The following is a 15,888-nucleotide window of genomic DNA, read 5'->3' on the forward strand; positions in this document are numbered from 1 at the left end:
AGTGGCATGGCAAGTTTTCTTCAGTGAGACTGAGTAGACAAATACAGACGTATATGATTCTTAAGATATAATGAGCCAGAGAAGTACATGTTTTTTTTAAGCCATGATTAGCAAATTCTTCTCAAAATGAAGGCATGATAGATAGCAAAAGGGGAAACAGCTGGCAAATCAGGTGTCTTACCTACACTGAACAGTGTAACACACAGTGGAACTATCACAAGCTGTAGGTAAGGTCTAAAGTGTAGACAGGATGCTTTTTGGGGCCTCTATCAATGATTATAACTCTGATATACAAGCATCCTTAGACAAGAAACAGTTCAGAATGACTGCAATTGCTGCACAATGACAATCTGTTGTGTATCAATCTGATAAATATTTTCAATTGGAAGGCCCTACCTAGAAAGAAATGAAGACTCCTAAATAGAAATTACTAGCTCCATGTCAACTTGTGTAAAAGGTCTATGAATTACAAAAGTATGGGCAAGAGATACAGGCTACATGCTTAGGTTTCAGACTAATTCTTAAAAAAAAAAAAAAGAAAAAATCTTGGATCAATAATAGTTGTCTTAAAAAAAATAACAGCTGTCTTACCAGAAAAAAAAACTTCCAAAATTAAAATTAATCCCACAAATGCAAATTAGCTGAATTTAGAATAACAAAGCCAAAGCTGGCCTTGGCATCTGCATGAGTTTGATAAACTGCACTTAGGGATGGGGGCTCAGTGGTAAAGGTCATGTATTACATGCCCAAGACCCTGGGTTCAAAACTCAGCATCATAAATAAATAAAATAGCTGCATCTAAAAAGAAAAGCAGCTGTTGTGTAGAACTGATTTGTTTTCAGCACTAAATAACTATTATGCAGCCCTCCTCCTAAAGGGAAAAAAGCCCTGAGGGAAACCCAGCAGAATAGGCTTCTCATGGAATTTCACAAAAGCTGCAAGGCAGCCAAGAACTGATGGCATTTAAGCACAGTACCAATTTGCATTTAATGTCCACTGATGTGCTTTGTGCCCGTATTTTTAAAAATTGTAATTAAAAAATACTACTCATCTACTACAGATCAAATGATGAGTGAAAAAATATACTATACCATATCCTAGCAGAGAGTTATATTTTTGTAAGAGTTACTTGAATGTTTTAAATGAAGCCCTGTCTAGGCACGTAGGCTGTAATGCAAATGTTCACAGACCCTATTTCCAACTCCCCAAGCGAGCAAAGAGTTTCACGTATGCAGGTTAACTCTCTTGGGCCGCAATGGATACCACTTTCTCTGGGGGCAGTCTGAAGGTCGCCTTCTTTTCAGTACCACACCAGAGGCTGGCCTGGGAGCAGTGGTTGTGGGTGTGGTTTCTATCGATGTCACAGAGCTCTCAGGTTTAGGGTCTGGTTTCCAGTCACCACTAGAAAAGACTTCTTGGTGGATCCTCTGGAGCTGGATAACAGGCTGCATCCTTAAAACCTGAGAAAATCCATCAGCTTGTTCAATCAATACAGGCAAAGTCTGTAAAAAAATTAAGGTCATGTTAAAAGACAAGAGGAGGGCAGGATACATGACATTATAAATTCTTTAGGTTACAGCCAGGGTTTTTTGTTTTTTTTTTTTTAAATTTAATTTTATTTATTTGTGTGTGTGTGTGTGTGTGTGTGTGTGTGTGTGGCCAGCTCAGCCCACCAGGGGGCGGGGCTGGCTGGCATGTGGTGCTGGGGGATTGAACCGTGGTCCCTGTGCTTTGCTAAGCTTGTTCTATCTAGGTCCGTGCTTTAGACCACTGAGCCATCTCACCAGCCCCAAGAGCCAGGGTTTAACTCAGTGGCACAGCATCTGCCTGGCAAGCACAGGTCCTAAGTTTGATGCCCAGTACTCCACCCCCCACCAAAAAAAAAGTCTTTACAGGTCGAGCAGTTTTCTGAGACCTAGTTTTCGAGGTCAGGAATATTTGATTAAAATCTTCAACCTAACAGTTTAAGCTGAGAGATTCTACCTAAGAAGTTAAGACTAAAGGATATGCTCTTTTTTTACAACGCTGGTAATGTTCCAGTAACGGAAACTCAGAGCTGAGGATTTAATGTCTGGAATTCTTTACTTTAGGATAAGGAATACTTTAGAAATTGGAACAGCAAGGACTAACACATTTTCCCTACAAAAGGCCAGACAGTACTAACTTTAGGCTCTGTAGATCTTGTCTCTCTGTCATAATAAATACTCAACTCTGCCGATACAATGTAAAAAAAAACCCACAGATGACAGGAGTAAGAGTCAGATGAGCACCAGAAAATCACACAATCAATCCAAAGCTCAAAATGTTTTAGGAAATTAACATCAGAACAGGGGAGATTTGGGGACAGGGAGATGGCTCAGTAGAATAAGTGCTTCCCTGGCAAGTGTTAGGGCCTGAGTTCAATCCCCAGTTCCGCAAAAAAAAAAAGAAGAAAGGGAGATTTGAAGGAGTTTCAAAGATAATTTTCATATACTAGAAAGTCAAATGTTTTCCTGCTTAGGTAAAATAAATACTAAAATGTAAATATTTTTATTATAGCAATATTTATTCTCCAGTTAGAGAAATAGTATAACATGGTGGTTAAAGGTATAGATTCTAGGGCTGGGTATAGCTTAGTGGTAAGTATGTGTTTAGCACATGTGAGGCCCTGAGTCCCACCACTGGCATGTAGGAGTGGGGATACAGATTCTCAATCCCAGGGCTTAGCTACTTATCTGGCAACCTATTTAATCTCCTGGTGCCTCAGTTTCCTCATACCTAAAAAGGGAAAATAACAGTACCTATCTTGTAGGATTAGAATAAAATTAAGAGGAAATAAATGTAAAGTAGTCAGCTACTGCTTAGTTTGCCCAAGAGCTCAATAAATAAATGCTGGCTAGTATTATTATCCAAAATTATTTGATGGACTGCTAACATGCAGTAACCAAGCCCTAAAACCAAGTCTAATACCTGGCACATAGTAACAGGTGCCTGATAAACAGCATTGTGAACGCTACTGTTGCTTAATAATGTATTAAAAGATCTACTGAAAAGACTACTAAGAATATACATTACAGTAGACCAAAACATATACAAATGCTGAAAGCAAATACATAGCCACACACATCTGTTCATTTTGTATTTTTTTGGCACATAGTTTTACCTTCATGGCTTCACTGATCTCTTTAGCTATGGTTGCTCCTCTGCATTTCAAATTTTCCATACAAGAAGCTATAAACAAACAAGCAAACAGTATTTCAGTTTTTTAAAAAAATCTAATAGCAAATCATAAAAGCATGTAGGTGCTACCTGGACAGAGCTATACTGTCTGAACAGCACTCTTCTAGGATTAATTAGCTTCATTTTTCTGAGAGTACTTTGTAACCTATTAACAGAATATTCATAATTATTAAAAGTGTCCTATTATATTTATTTAGTTAAATGAAACACCAATGAGAACATTAAGACAGTAGAGTAAAACTAAAAGCAGCATAAACAGTAGACAGCATCCATTACCACAGTCAAGAAAGCCCGTGTTGGGGCAGGGGAAACAGCTCAGTAGAATAAGTGCTTGCCTGGCAAAAGCAAGGGCCTGAGTTCACTCTCTGGTTCCGCAAAAAAAAAAAAAAAAAAAAAAATAAGCGCGTGTGTCTAAAGAAGGCCCACATCCACCCTATGTGCTATCTACCACTTTGCTTAGGATCTTGAACACTATCAGCACAAATTTATATAAACAGAAATAATTACTCTGAATTTTATAAATTGAAAACATCATTTAAACTGAGGCTGTGGGGGCTGGTGAGATGGCTCAGTGGTCTAAAGCACCTACTTAGAACAAGCTAAGCAAAGCAAAGCAGAGGGACCGTGGTTCAATCCCCCAGCACCACATGCCAGCCAGCCCCGCCCCCTGGTGGGCTGGGCTGGTCACACACACACACAAAATAAATAAATAAATAAATAAATATTTAAAAAAAAATAAAAAAAAAAATAAACTGAGGCTGTGCCTAGATGTAAGTCCTATGGACAAAGAACTGCATGCTGACTTGCCTGGGCTATACTGAGTGAAGAGGAACTCTCAGGCTGGTTTTTTTTTTTTTTTTTTTTTTGTGGAACCAGGGATTGAACTCAGGCCCTGGTGCTTACCAGGGAAGTGCTTATTTGGGCTGGTTTAAAATAAATAAATTAACAGCTAATGTATATAGGTAGCAAAAGTTCCTTATTTTTTTATTATAACAGAGGCAGAACTGCCAGGAAAGCAAGAATGATGTGTGTCATCAAAAGAGAGTATTGGGGCCGGGGAGATGGCTCAGTGGAATAAGCGCTTCCCTGGCAAGCACAAGGGTCTGAGTTCAATCCCCAATTCCACAAAAAAAAAAAAAAAAAAAAAAGTATTGCTGGTCATGGTACCTATAATCCCAGCACTCAGGAGGCCGAGGCAAGAGGATCATTATGAGACCGGGACCAGCATGGGCTATAAAGTAAGTTCAAGGCCTTCCTGAACTGCACAGTGAGATCCTGTTTCTAAAGGACCAAAAAATTAAAACAATTATAATAATAAAAGAGAGTATCAGGAAGAAATTGAAATTATACAAAGGAAACAAACAGAAATTATGGAGTTGAAAGGTAAGACAGTTGAAATGAAAAATTTACTAGAGATTTTTTTTTTTTTTTTGTGGTACCAGAGATTGAATTTAGGACCCTGAGCTTGCCAGGCAAGCACTTACTCTACTGAGCTATCTCTCTGGCCCTGTACTAGAGATTTTGATAGCAGATTTGAACAGGCAAAAGAAAAAAAAAAAAATGAATGTGAAGATAGGTCAAATAACATATCTAGTCTGAAAGACAGAAAGAAAAAAGTAATTAAAGATAATAAACAGAGTCTATGAAGCTCATGGACACTGAAGCACACCAATAGATGCATAACTGAACTCTCAATGAATGGCAAAAACAATATTTAAAGAAATGATGGCCATTACACTTCCTAAATTTGATGAAAAAAGAACAAATCTACACATTCAAAAAGCTCAACAAATTTCAAGAAGAATAAACTAGAAAAAGCTATTATCAAGACATAATCAAAAGCTTGAAAGACAATCTTTTTTTTTAAAATTAATTTATTTATTTATTTTGTGTGTGGCCAGCTCAGCCCACCAGGGGGCGGGGCTGGCTGGCATGTGGTGCTGGGGGATTGAACCGTGGTACCTGTGCTTTGCTTAAACTTAGCTTGTTCTAAGTGGGTGCTTTAGACCACTGAGCCATCTCACCAGCCCTTGAAAGACAATCTTGAAAGCAGTATACGAGAAAGAACTTACCATAGTTAAAGGATCCCCCAAAAAAGAAAGAAACAAACAAACAAACAAAAAAAAAAACCCAACAGCCAATGTTTCATCAGAAACAAGAACAGAAAGCAGTAAGATAAATGACACAGTTAAAGTGCCAAAGAATTTGCTATCAGGGCAAAACATCCTTCAATAGTGAAGGAGAAATGCAGATATTCTCATAAAGTTAAAGGAGACCATCATTTAATAGAACTGCACTATAAAGGTATTAAACGTGTTTTTCAAGCTGAAATTATAATAATAATAAAAAAGATACCAATGATCATAACTACATAGGTAAATATTAAAACCCACCATAACTCTTCTTTGCATGACTTAAAAAACAAATAGGTAATTATAAATTTGTAGTAATGAATAAACAATGTATACGAATATAATCTGTGACAATGACAACAAAAAGGGAGAGGGACAAAGCTGTATAGAAGGGGAAATTAAGTAATACTGAAACTATGTAGTACAGAAATTAAGCTGGTTTTGAATTACATTACTATAAATTTAAGACATGAATTGCAATCTTTAGGGAAGCCACTAAAAGTTGTGTAGGAAATAAAAATGGCATACTATAAAAACATCAATTAAACTTAAAAAAAGTAGTAATGAAAAAACTGAGGAACAAAAAGGTAAGCCAATACAGAAAACACCAAAATGGCAGAAGAAAAATCTTTATCAGTAATTCATTTAAATAATTAAAAACTCTCCAATTAAAAGCAGAAGTACACAAATGAATAAAGATATGATGCAACTGTATTTTATTTAAAACAGATTCACGGGTTGAAAGTGAAAGAGTAAACTTAGGCTGTTTCTTGCAAACAGTAATCAAAACAGAGCTGGAATGGTTTTGCTAACATCAAACAGACCTTAAATTCAAAATTGTTATGAGAGAATATATTGGTAAAAAGGCCAATCCAGTCAGAAGAGCTAACAGTTAAAAACTTACTAATAAGCCTAACAGAGCTCTGAACAACATAAAAACCTGACAAAAACGAAAGAAGCAACACTTCAATAGTAAAAGAGATTTCAATATCAACTTGCAATAAAGGTTAGAAGATCAGTAAGGGAACAGAGGAATAAATAATATTATAAACTAACTAGGCGTATCATATAAACACTCCACCAAACAACAAAATAAACATTAATATTATTCAGCCACAAAAAAGGACAAGTATCCAGGCATGGTCCTACATGCCTATAATCCCAGCTGCTCAGGAGGCTGAGGCACAAGAATCAAAAATTTGGAGTCAACCTGGGCAACCTAAAGAGACTAGCTGTCATGACTGGGCGAGGAGGAAAACGGGGTAATGAAAATGTTCTGGAAGCAATGTTCTGGAATGAGTTGCACAACATTCTGAATATATTGTGCATGAATTACATACTTTAATATGGGTGAAGTGAGATGTTTTATGGGTATTTTGCCTCCAATCACTCCAAAAGAGGGCCCTATGTGCACGAGCTGCTCTGCAAGACCTCAGCAGCCCAGCTCTAGTCAGCAGGAACACCCTTGCGCAGTCCTTTCCCATGCTAGCTAGTGCGACCTATAAATTACAGTTCAAGCGAACGCAGTCACTTCCAAGACTAGTTTGCTAAAAGACAACAATCTCTGTCTTCTCCCTCCATCACTTATTCTGGGAGGTCTGCAGACAGCCATGCTGCAGGAGGCAAACCTCATTTGGCCAGCAGCCACGTGAGTGGGCCTAGAAGCAGAGTCCCAGAGCCCGGACTGCTTGCCTAGGACCTGGTGAAAGGCTTAGGCCACAGCACTCAGCTGAACTACTACCAGGTCAATGACTCAGAAATTGTAAGAGACAGTAAATGTTAATTATTGTTTTAAGCTGTTAAACTTCAAGATAATTTTCCAGGCAACAAAAGACAACTAATCTAACACGCCTTAGGTAGAGATCAGATTTCCTTAGGCAGAAATTATAATCCTGTCAATACTACAGTTTGGATCTGGAATGTTCTCCAAAACTTCACGTGCTAAAGGCCCAGTGCCTCTACCTGGGAGGCCGTGGGCCTGCAGCCTGCCTCTCTCCTGCTGCCTAGCTAGGAGCTGAGCAGTCTTCCTCTGTTAGGTGCAGAGGCCATGCTGTTCCACCTCAGGACAAAGCAATGAAGTGAACTGGTCAGACTGAAACTTTGAAAACTGAGCCAAAATAAGTCTTTTTTTCCTATAACTTGATTGTCTCAGGTATTTCTTATAATAACAGAAAGCTAACACAGTAAGCTTTATTTATAAATGCATATAAAGGTTACATATCCCTTTAATATAATTTATACAAATTTCTCACAGCTTATGACAAAATTCATTTAAAATGTGAAATACATCTAAATATATAAAAAACAAATAATAGCCTAGCAATATCAAATTTCAGTATAAGGGACAAATGGAATTATTTATCATACCTGCTAAAAGAAGTAAACATATATAACCACTTAGGAAAACTTTTTAGTAACAGCAGTACAAGCTAAACATATAAGCTGAGTGTGGTGGCACATGCCTATAATCCCAGCATGCAGGAGGATTGCGTCCAATTCAAGGCTGACCTGGGCTAGATAGCAAGACCCTGTCTCAAAAAAGCTAAACATATGCCTACCATATGACCTGAAGATTCCTTTTCTAGATATATGTCTGTCAGAAATGAGTGTAAAGGGACCAGGGAGATGGCTCAGTAGAATAAGTGCTTCCCTGGCAAGCGCAAGGGCCTGAGTTCAATCCCCGGTTCCGCCAAAAAGGGGGGGGGGGAGAAATGAATGTAAAGACAATAGAAGAATGTTCATTCATTTAGCCAAAATCCACAAAAATCCAAATGATGAACAATACACGATGAATAGTTTTTAAGAACAGAGTGGAATATTACCAAAGAAAAGAGCTCTTACTACTCTCAAACATGTATGGATATCACAGGAAAGAGCAGCACTACATCAGAGAAGATGAAGTAAGAATGTGCAGTGCACAATGGATGTTTTATGATGTTCAGAACAGATGAAACCAGTCCGGTGTGGAGGTGCACACCTATAATCTCAGCACTTGGGAGGCTGAGGCAGGAGCATTGCTGTGAGTTTAAGGCCATCCTTGGCTACATAATGAATTCAAGCCAGCCTGAGCTGAACTACATAGTGAGACCCTGTCTGTCTATCACACACACATACACACAAAACTCCAATAACACAAGTAAAACCAATCTGTATATTGTCAGAACAGTGGACACCTCTGGGAGAACTGAATAATGACCAGAAAGGGATATAAGGAAAGTGTTTGTATAACAAAATGTTATAGTGTCTGAAAAACTGGAAACAGGATTTATAGGGATTAGCCACATTTTCAAATAATACCCTCAACTGTCTTTTTTTTTTAATTTTATTTATTTATTTATTTATTTATTAGAGAGAGAGAGTGTGTGTGGTGTGTGTGTGGCCAGCTCAGCCCACCAGGGGGCGGGGCTGGCTGGCATGTGGTGCTGGGGGATCGAACCGTGGTCCCTGATGCTTTGCTAAGCTTGTTCTAAGTAGGTGCTTTAGACCACTGAGCCATCTCTCCAGCCCCTCAACTGTCTTTTTGCCTCAATCTCAATGTAACTTTTCAGGTAAAATACTTCTATGTTTAAAGTAACAGGCCCACTTATAATCTGAAAAAATACAATATTCTTGCTAAAATATATCTGCATTATGCTTCTAGAATTTCTGGAGATTACAAAAATGTAACAGGCAGATTTGTTGAAAATATACTATTGTTATTTTTAATGTATTTGGTACAGGGTCTTACTGCGCAGCTCAGATTCATAGTGATCCTCCTGTTATCAGCCTTCCCAGCGCTGGGATTACAGGCATGCACCACCACACCCAGTCTGAAAATATAGTATTTTTAAAAAGTTTTCCAACTCTGCAGACACTCTATATCCAGGTCAGGTGGTGGTTACAAATTCATCAAGTTGTGCACTGAATGCTGAACCACAATATATACACACATTAAGCAGAATCTCTTGATAGGTTATTTTATAAACCATGTGATAACAATGAAGAAGTATATAGTTTATAAAATTATCCCCTAAGAGAGTCTATCTAATGTTTTATCAGTAGCACTGATAACTATACTGATTGGTTTGTGAAGCTGTTTTCCACAATTCTTAGAGACTGTATTAGTAATGATTAATACAAAAAATTCCTACAACACCTTATGCTACTTTAGTAAACTCACTCCTAAATAATGACTGTTTTTCATCTGTTACAAGGCAATACAAATGTAAAAAGTACAAAAAGTAGTTTGAGTGTGTATATGAAAGACATGAACGTCTACTGGGATATTCCACAGTTACGCAGGACACGTTAGACATTTATTATCTCTTTCCCAACTACAGCCTTCCCATTACTATGGTGATCAAAAACTTCCTCCTACTGTCTCTAAACGACCACTAGAGGGCAGTGTGGACTCCAGTGAGAACTTAGGAATTCTTGGGCATTTTCCAGATTTTCCTAGGGCACCAGAACCTCTTTGTCTCATCTCTGGCGTTAGCACAGTACCTGGAACACAGAGTTTGTACTCAATAGATACGATGGAGAAAGCTAAGGGAGTTTGATGTGGATGCACAAAGAGTGCTGAGATCAAAAGAAGAAATTCTCAGGCGTTCTGAGAGAGTTGCCTTCAAAGAAGATTTGTTACTAGATGGGCTGGGGAAAAGCAGTAGAAGGGAAAAAAAAAAAAAAAAAAAAAAAAAGAAAAGAAAAGCAGTAGGAGGTGGATGGTACAGGATGTTCTCTAATAAAACAGGGGAATAAATCAAGAAATGGGAGAAAACAGGGAAACATGATCCAAAACAGGAAAGAAAGGAAATTCTCAGAAGATGATGAAAGGAGCAGACAGGATGAAAGAGCTGCAGCAGGCCTACAGCACAGCTAGTCCAGACTGGAGTAGGAAGGTAGAAGCTTCCAGGGAAATATTCCCAAGGAAAAGAAAAAGGGTTCAAAAGTGCACTTGATGGCTAACCTGAAATGTTTACTCTATGGGGAGGAACTCTGGGAAAGAAACAGTTGTAGGCACAACAGGGCACGAAGACAAACAGAAAAATAAGCAATTATCATTCCAGAAGGTGGTGGGAAGCTAGCTGTTCAAGAAAATATGGCAGTTGTCACCTGACTCAGCTAGAAAAACATTTACATACTGTTAACTATGTAACATAAATACTGCACATTACTGGGTTTTTTTAGTAAGAATGAAAGACTAAAAGTAAAGCTGGCAATTATAGGTGATTCTTCGGAGAAACTTGGCTATGAAAGGAAGGAGTTCAGGAGAGGAATACAGACACAAAAGCTTCTTAAAATTGTTTCATGGACCCCTCAGCAGTATGGGTCACCATGCATTCCTACCTTATGCAAGTTTAGCAATCTGTGAGGCAAGATTTCATCAGCCTCATCTGATAAACAGATGCCAAGAAATGAATCTATAATTAAACAGAATTAGAACTCACAACTTCTAGAGTCCAAAGCATGTGTTCTTTTACATTCTCTATATAACTTTCCAAAGTATTATTTGCCAGGAGTTACATTCTTCATAAGGATATAAACTAATGGAAAACTAGCTTCAAAATAATGAAAATCTCTTTTTTAAAAAACAATGTATTTAAGGGTCTACAGGGTCTCACTGCACAGATCAGACTCATAGTGATCATCCTGTTTTTAGCCTCCCAAATGCTGGGATTACAGGCACACACACCACCACACTCAGTCTCAGTCACTGTCTCAGCTAGCCCCAGGGGTGGGGCCGTCACAGCTTGTAGTGCTGAGGATTGAACCCCAGTCCCTGTGCTCTGCCTAAGCAGCTGCTTTAGTCTGCTGAGCTATCTGCCTGGCCCGAAAAATCTCTTGAAATTAAAAAAAAAATTAGATCTGGAGAATTAATAACAGAAGCCTAGGAATAGTTATTTTAACTATTAATTTTATAATATTTAAATAAACCCTTTATGTTTAAATTGAGGTATCAATAATTTAAAAAAATTTAAAAAATAGAGATGGGCACAATTAAAATGATCACTAAATATGATTCTGTAAATGCATCAAAAATGTCACTTTCGAGTTTAACATTTACTTAGGAAAATTCAAAATATATACTTTTTGCTCTCTTATTTAAGGTCATTCTAAATGAATTTTTCATACTGTGTAGCTAAATAGGTGAGCAAATCTAGTACTCCTGATACACAAATACATGACTTAGCAGTGTCTCCCATACAGATGGCTGGTCCAAGCCATGAGGGCAATTGTGTGAGTTCCTTGTACAGTCTTCTCAGTCTGCTGTTTACAGCCTTAGTGACAGCTTCAGGGAACCCCCACCACTCCTCCCCCTCTCTGCAAATTGTGATGTGTAAATAACCAAACTGTGCCCCTGGAGTCCTACTTACACATGTAGTAGGACACACCTAAAATGTGTTATCCCTTGAATTTTTCATAAAAACGTGTAGTGTTCCCGTTACAGTGGAGGCTACACAGGCTTTTGAAGGATACCCTGGAAACTTGCCCATGTATAGCAGTTATAGTTTTTTTCAAGAGGAAATGCACTTCAAAGTTCAGACTTCAATATAAGTTTTAAAACAGAACTGCTTAGAAGTAAGTGCTACCTGAAAAACCCTATACGAGGAGACTGCCTTAAATCCTCTGCTTGTAGGGTCAGCAAGGAACTGGAAGTATCATTAAGTCTACTGTAGAAAAACTCAAAATAGCTCCTTCCCATCACTACTCAGTGAAGGGCAAGAAAAAAAAACAAACGAGAATCACTTCAATTAATTTAAGGACTTTACAAAAAGAGAAGACAACATGAAGCCCTTGTTACATGACTAGGATTATGAAAGGTTACTGCTGACAAACAAGAGCCACATCTATGGGATTATGCTGGTGCACAGCTAATCAGTAGACTGCTGCAAGGACACTGAAAAAACCAAATCTGTTCCTAAAAATGTGGAAGTCAGGCACCCTTGAGAACACTGCCTTCCCCAGTCACTTGCCTTCTAACATGGGGAAATGAAAAAGTGGAAACGAAACATTGAGTAATCGGCCTTGCTTGGCTTTCGGGCCTCTGCACTGACTAAACAAGGAAACATGAACTTCTAAAGGCCTGCACGAATTCAGAAGTTCAGCACAAATGTATTAACTAAATACTTCCTTTCTGTTTTCACTGTATTTATGCTTATGAACAAGTGAGCATGCACAGTGAGGGACAGCTGCTTTGTACTGACTTCTGAAGAGGTAAATAAAACCACGAATTACAGCTATGAGAAAGTAAAGCCCTGGTGAAAAAACCCAAAAAACTAAGCAGTGACTTATGGTTCTTCCAGAGAAATTTGCTGAGCCCATTCTGGGCTGCTACATCCTCTGCAGCCCCTGCCTAATCACACAGGCCGCTGTAGTGCAGTGGGTCCCTCCTGTGGGGTACGCCTCGGCCAGCACTGCCCTCACCCTGCCATGCTGACTCACTCCACTATCACACTGCTCGGGGCTTGAGCACAGGACTACTCAAGCTCATCCTGATGCGGGAACTTTGTTCTATACCTCTCCTCTCTGCTTGGACAGCTCTTCAACCTTTACCATTGTCAGAGGCAGTGCTGCCTAAAAAAACGTGTTCCCCATCCCCTAAACACACTGTCCTAACACTGGAATCACTTTTTTGTATTTGTCAATTTTTTTTTTTTCCATTAGAATGTAAACTCCACAAAGCAAGAACATGGTGCCAGTGCTTACCACTGTAACCTCCACATAGGGAATGGTCTGGCAAGCATGTAGGACAGAATAAACCGGCAGGTGGGTAATGGTCACTCACTATGACTGAGCATGGTGCAATAATCCTGGGTACACATAATGTGAATATGTTGGGGAAAACCTCACAGAGCTTTGGGTTATGTGAGAGACAGACCATGAATAAGGAAATAAACACAAACACATAACTAAATTATAACAGATTATTAAGGAAATAAATGTATGATAAAGAGCCAAGGGCAGTCTATTTTGTTTTGAGACAGGGTCTCACTATGCAGTTCAAGGCCTTGAAATTGCCTATGGACCCAGGCTGGTCTTGAACTTGCAGCAATACTGCTGTCTCAGCCTTCCAATCACTAGATTACAAGTGTGCACCACCACACCAGGTGGGGCAGTCTAGAGTAATTAGAGTGGTTAGTGAAAAACTCTAAGGTGGTGGTATTTAGATGAAAAAGAAGGGGCTGGGGAGATAGCTCAGTAGAATAAGTGCTTGCCTGGCAAGCACAGGGGCCTGAGTTCAATCCCCGGTTTCACCCCCACCCCCCGCAAAGAAGAAAAACTTAAGAAGACAGCAGTCTTAGAAAAGGGCACCTAGCTGAGGCACCTTACAAAAACTGCAAGATGGGTAGTGGGATTACAGCAAAAAGGAAATAGCTTAAAACATCTGGTTCAGGGGCCGGGGAGATGGCTCAGTAGGATAAGTGCTTGACTGGCAAATGCAAGGATCTGAGTTCAATCCCCGGTTCCGTCAAAAAAACCCACAAAAACATCTGGTTCATGTATGGGAATGCTGAGTTTAAAGCTTATTACACATACAGGTAATTGAACTGGAAGATCTTATGATTTTAAGCAAGAATGCTTTTTAAAAGCAGCCTAAATTGTTATTAGTCAAATTAGCCTCAGAATTTTATAAAACTCCCTACATTTTTTTTTACAACATTGAACATATATAGAAAACTTCTTTAAAAAGACATTAAATAGGGAGTTGACAAGATAACACAGCAGTCTAAAGCAACTGCTCAGGCAAATGTACAGGGACCATGGTTCAATCTCCGGCACCACATATGGCACCAGCCCCACCCACAGGTAGGCTGAGCCGACCACACACACAAAAAAAAAACCCCAAGACGTAACAAAGCATAAACATGATAGACATTTCTATGAATAATAACAACAACAAACCAGAAAAGGCTGTAAGCCTAGGTATAGCTACTGGTCCTCACTTGGCAGAAACAGCCAAGAATCTGCATTCTGAAAAAGTAAGTGGGGTTCAATGTGCTCAGAGTTGTCGAATGCAAAGGCTGAGATGAATTTTCCCACACTGAAAAGGAGACTAAAAAGCCTGCCACCCGCCACTGCTGGGGTCCAAAGCTTAGCTCCAGCTTCAGAAGAAATGCTGGGAAGTGGCTAAACCCTCCAGGCCTGGCCAGGACCCACTGCCTGCTGCCCACACTCCCTGCAGCACCCAGCCGGGAGGTGAGGTGCCCTCTGCTGCCAATACTAGATACAGCTCTTGCCTGGGATGGCTCTGGGTCAGGGAGGCAACCACAAAACAAGAGGGCCAAAAAATGGGTAGGGGAGAGTGAAAACAGACAGGAAAATGAAGCACAGGGCAAGTGCTAGTCAAATAAGAGCTTCAAAATCAAAACTATAAAATACACGAGGACGCTAAAACTATGAAAAACGGCCAACACAACCAATGTCAAGGAGCGGAACTTACTGCAGAAGAAATTAAAGTAGAGCAGTCTGAAAATGACGGTGATCCTCCAATAGCTAAGAGACATAACACACCTTATAAGAAAAAAATAAATTATGAAATAACAAGAAGGACACAAAAATAAAAGTTAGCTGATAAAGAAAAATTGAAGGATTAGAGTAATGATTTCCTGGAAGATGGAGCCCACAGACTGAAAGTAAACATGAAGATGTTAGTAGTACAATGGGAAGAAGCAGAAATAAAAATAATTCTTAAAAAACTTGGAATTGTATGCATGTAATCTGATTCAAATAAGTACATGAACATACACAGAAATTACCAATAAAGGGGCCGGGGAGATGGCTCAGTAGAATAAGCACTTCCCTGGCGAGTACAAGGGCCTGAGTTCAATCCCCGATTCCACCCAAAAAAAAAAAAAAAAAGAATAAAAGAAATTACCAATAAAATCAGGAAGCTGAACAATGTTACATTACTGAGTGAAAAAAGTGAGAATAAAATGTACTATATAATATTTATGTAAATAAAAAATGCACAAGCCGGGGTGGTGATGCACATCTACAATCCCAACATCTGGGAGGCTGAGCCAGGAGGGTGCTGCAAGTTAGAGACCATGGTATCACAGCAAGATCAAGGGCAGGGTGAACTAGAGACCGCATCTCAAAAAATAAGCACATCCTTGGCACCATATGCTGCGCCAGCCTTGCCCTGAGGCCTGCTGAGCTGGCCAGCGCAGCTGGGCGTGGTGGCGCATGCATGTAATCCCAGCGCTGAGCAAGCTGAAAATGACAAGTGTGAGCTGCATAGTGAGACCCTGTACCAAAAATTAAAATAAATAAATAAATAAATAAATACAAAATAATGCACAAATGTCTGTCGCTGTCTGTACACAAATATATTGGTAAGGGTATAAAACTAGACATACAAAACTATTAGCAGTTGTTGCCTACTTTGAAGTTCTGTGGCTCAGGCAGGCTTGGGAAGAGAGGCCATAATGTATCATCTTTTTTGGTACCAGTTGTTGAAGTCAGGACTTTTGTGCTGAACTATAGACTCAGATTTTTTTTTTTTATAATTTTTTTAATTATTTATTTATTTTTATTTATTACATTTATTTATTGT

The 15,888-nt window shown here is 39.1% G+C and overlaps 1 protein-coding gene across 1 annotated transcript in view; it reads right to left on the bottom strand.

The window, feature by feature from the left end:
* Positions 1 to 229: 229 nt before the first annotated feature.
* Nsl1 (NSL1, MIS12 kinetochore complex component) overlaps positions 230 to 15,888 on the bottom strand; it is a 31,589-nt gene continuing 15,930 nt past the window's right edge. The window contains exons 5-6 of the mRNA XM_004626932.2: positions 3,143 to 3,210; positions 230 to 1,502 (exon numbers count right to left, since the gene is read on the bottom strand). Of these exons, the coding sequence (XP_004626989.1) occupies positions 1,224 to 1,502; positions 3,143 to 3,210 (347 nt within the window). The 3' untranslated portion in view covers positions 230 to 1,223. The remainder of the gene's footprint in view (positions 1,503 to 3,142; positions 3,211 to 15,888) is intronic.

This window comes from Octodon degus, unplaced genomic scaffold, assembly GCF_000260255.1.
Source record: "Octodon degus isolate 3935 unplaced genomic scaffold, OctDeg1.0 scaffold00017, whole genome shotgun sequence".
Classification (NCBI taxonomy): domain Eukaryota; kingdom Metazoa; phylum Chordata; class Mammalia; order Rodentia; family Octodontidae; genus Octodon; species Octodon degus.